Source organism: Vigna unguiculata, chromosome 1, assembly GCF_004118075.2.
Source record: "Vigna unguiculata cultivar IT97K-499-35 chromosome 1, ASM411807v1, whole genome shotgun sequence".
NCBI classification, from domain to species: domain Eukaryota; kingdom Viridiplantae; phylum Streptophyta; class Magnoliopsida; order Fabales; family Fabaceae; genus Vigna; species Vigna unguiculata.
In genome coordinates, this window is record NC_040279.1 from 34,559,593 (window position 1) to 34,564,780 (window position 5,188).

At 38.0% G+C, this 5,188-nt stretch overlaps 1 protein-coding gene across 1 annotated transcript; it reads right to left on the reverse strand.

The window, feature by feature from the left end:
* Positions 1 to 3,530: 3,530 nt before the first annotated feature.
* On the reverse strand, positions 3,531 to 4,819 carry LOC114175546 (probable aquaporin TIP-type). Its single transcript, XM_028060302.1, has 2 exons — positions 4,334 to 4,819; positions 3,531 to 4,237 (listed from the first exon to the last, which is right to left on the reverse strand). The coding sequence occupies exons 1-2, from the start codon at positions 4,712 to 4,714 to the stop codon at positions 3,866 to 3,868; spliced, it is 753 nt and encodes a 250-aa protein (XP_027916103.1). The 5' UTR covers positions 4,715 to 4,819; the 3' UTR covers positions 3,531 to 3,865.
* Positions 4,820 to 5,188: the final 369 nt, after the last annotated feature.

Below are 5,188 nucleotides of genomic sequence, written 5' to 3' on the forward strand. Positions count from 1 at the left end.
TGTGCAAATCCTATCCAATTCGACTTGCGGACACTCCTATTGGTTTAACTCAAATAAAAATAACTAATTTAATAATAATAATAATAATAATAATAATAATAAATATATCTTAAAATTGACATAAATTTTTTAAAATTATCATTGGTATTGATACTTAAATAGTATCGGTACAATTTCCCGAAAAAAAACTCCAGAATTATTTTGTGTTTGGAAATGATAGAAGAAGCGATAGGGTGTAAGAAGAAAATAATAGGGTGCATGAAGTAATTACCCTAACCTTTTTTGACACCCACTTTAAAAGTGTAAAGAGTGTTTTGATGTAGACAATAAAAGACTCCGTCTTTTGTGCTCAAAAGTTCACAACATCATGTACAATATTATGTCACACATTCCCTTCAAACTTTAAGAGATCAGACTCATCTTCGTCCTTGGACTCTATCACAAAGTCAATAGCAAATCCAAGCATGAAGCTCCAAAGAACTTTCACACCATTGCTAAAATTAATGGAAGAAATCTCCAAGAGAAATCTATGAAGCTTTTATGATGAAGGAACTTTAGCTCCTAATTTATAATAGGACATTCAACTTCATATTTGGGTAAGTCACGAAAGACTTTCCATTTGCTTTATTCCTAATCTAGGCAGTACCAAACAATATACAAGAGTTTAAGATTCCTACGACAAAACTTGTTCAGACATAAACAACAGATTGACCAAATTGAAACCAATGCCAACACTCTCATCCCAGAAGAAGGAAAAAGAAAAAAAAAAGGCCGAAGAAAATAATCAAATAAGTGGCTGAAATCAAGAAAAATAATGTACCGTATAATGAAAGAAGGGCACAAGGAGAAAATTGAACCATGATGTTCCATTAGTTACAAATCAAGCAAAGATTAACGATGAATACTTGATTACCAGAAAGGTTAGCATAGTGTTTTTATTCAATAAACTGCTTGCTGAAAAGCAGAGATTCATAAATTACGCTTTTGTGTCCTTCCGAATTCCATTGCCAAGAAAATCAGCAGTTTTAGTTAGATACGTAAATCAACCTAACACTAGTTGCTATTAGCTTGGGAAATATAATATTTCAGGGGAGGAAGTATTATAAAAAATGATTTTAATAATTAATTTTTGATAATTTTTTAATAATATAAGATGTCATTTTTTAATTGATTTTTCCTTTTTATTTTTAATATTTTATATTTTAAAATTATTTTCCGGTATTATATTAGTATTATATTGTCACATGGTTCCAAACTTTTCACTGTGTATGTAGTAAAATAGTGCATTATGAATCTGAGTCGTTCAGATTATGCCACTGTTTGATCTGAATCCAAATATGCTGTTTTGTACTTCAGATTACAAAATTTGTCTATGTGCTGTCATGTTAACGCTCTTATTGAATTGAAGAAAGGGGAAAACATAACTTGCGTATAAAATTAATATAACTACACCATTTTTTATTTTCAGTTTTCTGTGCAAATGACCAATGTTACCAACTTACGACGAACCTGTGACAGATAATGTTGGTTGTACATTCAGATAGCAGTAGTGGGTACAACAATTCCATTTCAGAGTGGAAATAAACAAATAAATAGATTATGAGATGATGAGATGAAGAATATAATTTTGCCGACGTTAGTTTATTACTAATCAGTGGGAAAGCACACTAATGATTGCAAGCCCCACACAGTATTTAAAATTTCTTGTCAGAGAAAAGACCCAACAACCACCAGATTCAACCCATTCAAAATTCGTGCTGGTGCTGCATGTTAAACAAAGTTGTGACTTGAACTGTAAAAATTTAGTTTTTTTGCTTAAAATTCATAAGGGAAAAAAGGAAGAGCTGTGTCTTTTGGGACACGCAGAAACAAAAGGCGATGGTACGACAATAAAGTAACCGGAAATCACGAACAGCACCGAAGAATTATTGAGATTGGTATTGTGTTTGGTTTCTACATCTGTCTATTATTAACCTTGCATGTGAAACCCGAGAATAAGGACCCCTACAATGTATAGTCATCTACGGTTCCTGTCTTATTCATTGTAACAGAACCAGCGACAGAACTAAAACAAACGCCGAATCATTAACATTAATTAACGTTGTTAGGCACATGCAAAGTCTTCGCTTTAGCCATCATATTTACTCTATTGGCTGTAATATGTAAATCGGTTCGAATCCCTTGATTACTTACTTACTCCCAATATCCTAGAAATTAATGTTACGTGATATTGCTTCGTTTACCGAATCCATGAATGAAGCCTCCAAAGTCAAATGAAATATAGCTGAAGATTATCATACGTCACGGGAAAGGATACACATCAACTACTTGTTCGTTACCTAAGTCTTACAAGTTTATGTTTTCTTATGATTTTGGTTGAAGATGAGGTTATATTGAAGCCAACGGTTGATTTTGCAGATCCTTCTGATAAAAACAGAGTCTTTCTGACAAGGTTTGTGCCAGATTGCAAGTGTCTCATTGTGTTCACGTATCTTTTTTATACTCAATCGTATATGCCGTTGTATAAAGTTAGGCGAAAAGCTATAAAACGTTTAGCGGGAATGCAAGTACAAGATTATAACATTTTTTTTTGTATGGTGTAATAAACAAGAGATTTAGGTGTGTAAATGGTATGGATGGAGTGGACCATAGGCACATTTCCATAATGAAAAAGTGTGTTGGAAGGGACAATTTTGCAATGTGGAATGCATAAAGTGAAAGCCCTGTTTGGTTTGGATACTAGTCTTTCCAACGCTTTCTTTCACGTGCTGTGTTGCTTTGCCATCTCATCATTGGTGCGCAATGTGCATATTCGCATCAATTTTACCTCCACCAACACCCATCTCTCCATTCTATACCCATATTTAAGACAAAACTACCAAAACCATGTCTATCACAACTTGCTCACATTTATTTCATTTTATCCCAATTACACCATGCCGCTTCAAATAACAAAATAATATCTTTACAATCTTCTAGTGTTCTCTTCCATTTTTACTCTATATATCCTTATCAGACCAAATAGTAGGTCTTGTATATTTTTTACGAAAAGGATGTGAAACAGTGTTTCAAGGTAGAAAGGAAACAGTATAGTCATAATTTGAATCTAATTTTATGATATAGAATCTTGCTTTGTTATCCAATTCTCAACAATATTAGATAAAATGAATACATATTTTGGAAGCCTCTGGAAAAGTTTGTAATTAATGAGAACATAAATAACACTGAGGAAAGATGCATAGCTATATGATCCAGTTGAATCTGGTTTAGTTCCTTTCTCTAATCAACGCTCTACAATCATTCTTCCTGGCTTTTAATAGTGTGATACTGTGGTCGGTACTTGTACGTCTCCGTTAGGGAAGTGAATTACTTACCCATCCACGTTGGTGGACCCATTCCTTGCATGTGCCTCAGCGATAACCTTTGTCGCATAGCATGATTAACTCTTTTTCAATTTTTTTTTAGTTCAATCTTCTTCTCTGGATAGTTTGTTCATTGCCGCAATGATTGAAAGATTAAGGGTTAATAAATTAGAAAAAAAAAGGAAAGCATTTCAATTTGACAGAAGCATCAGTGAAATGGTACATTCAGCCAGAACCCAATAATGATACATTATCCAATGGTGGACCAGGTGAGAAAGAGAGAGACGGAGAGAGGATGCACAAATGATGATAATTTAACTTAAAAGGAGAACATGATCATCAACCATCCAACCAAAGATCAACCAACGGCCACCGATTCAACACGAAAGGAACAACCCGCGAAAGTAGAATGAAGAAAAACACAAGGGAAAAAACATACACAGATCGAAGAGAAATTCAGTAATTGACAATTTTTTTTTTGCTTATTTTTGTGATTTCTGGGTCTAGTAGTCAGTGGTTGGGAGCTGCTCGTGGGTGTGGCTGATGAAGACAACCTCGTAGATGACCCCAGCGAGCCCACCACCGATGAGAGGGCCGACCCAGTAGATCCAGTTGTTGTCCCAGGTCCAGCTAACGACGGCAGGTCCGAATGTGACGGCAGGGTTCATGGCTGCTCCGGAGAAGGCCCCACCCAACAAAATGTTAGCGCCAACGATGAAACCGATGGCGATGGGGGCGATGGTTCCCAAACTACCCCTCTTGGGGTCAACGGCGGTAGCGTACACAGTGTACACCAAACCGAAAGTCATCACGATCTCCAACACCAAAGCGTTACCCACTCCAACTCCAGCTGAGAGTCCAAATGCGGGAACAGTCTGCCAAACACAGGAACAAAACTCCTATCAGTTCATCAAACACTTCAACTTAAAAGTTAGTTATGTAAAAGTAAGTAACGGTAATAACGGTCTTACGGAGGAGGTCACGAAGGCCAGGAGGAGGGAGGCCACCACGGAGCCCAGGAGCTGGGCGATGATGTAGACGACACCGCGGAGGAAGGTGATGTTACCTCCGACGAAGGCGCCGAAGGTGACGGCGGGGTTCACGTGACCTCCGGAGATGTTGGCGCCGACGGAGACGGCGACAAAAAGGCCGAATGCGTGGGCGATGGAGGCGGAGATGAGTCCGGCAGGTGTGGCGGCGCCGTTGTCAGTGAGCTTGTTGTAGGCGATGCCGGAGCCTGAGCCGGCGAACACGAAGATGAGGGTGGAGATGAACTCAGCCAAAGCCGCCTTCAACGTGTCGGGGTGAGTGGCCTCCTCGGGCCTTCCGACGGCGATGTTTCTGATCGGCATCTTCAATCGACGGTGGTGATGATTACGACTGGTGAAAGATGAAGTGAACACCGAGATCACTCACTCAGATCACTCTCTGTTTCGCTGCCACTGGTTTTCGCTCCTTTGCTCGTTATATACCCACTCTCAAGACGCACCTGCCTCTGAGTCCACCGGCTCTACCCGGTTCCCGGTTATTTCTATTTTCATATTTTTCTTGTTAAGAAATTATGTGCAATACTTCCAAATATGACAGGAATCAAGCTTTTCAAAAACACCAACCCAAAAAAGAAATAATCTTATTTGTTGACAGCCTGTGACATGTTCTTCATTTCAAATTATCAATTGTTTTTCCTTTTCAATTTCATTTTTATTTTTATTTTTGATTTTGGCATAATGATATATCCCCACCACTACTCCTTGTTATTAATACAGCGAAGCTTTTCGGCCATAGCCGTTCTATGATTGACACGTGTCCCAGATGGATAAGAGCCA

Coding starts and splice junctions, on each gene's coding strand:
- LOC114175546 (XM_028060302.1), bottom strand. CDS start 4,714: ATGCCGATCAGAAACATCGCCGTCGGAAGGCCCGAGGAGGCCACTCAC. Junction 4,238..4,333: donor TGGCCTTCGTGACCTCCTCC/GTAAGACCGTTA, acceptor TGTGTTTGGCAG/ACTGTTCCCGCATTTGGACT.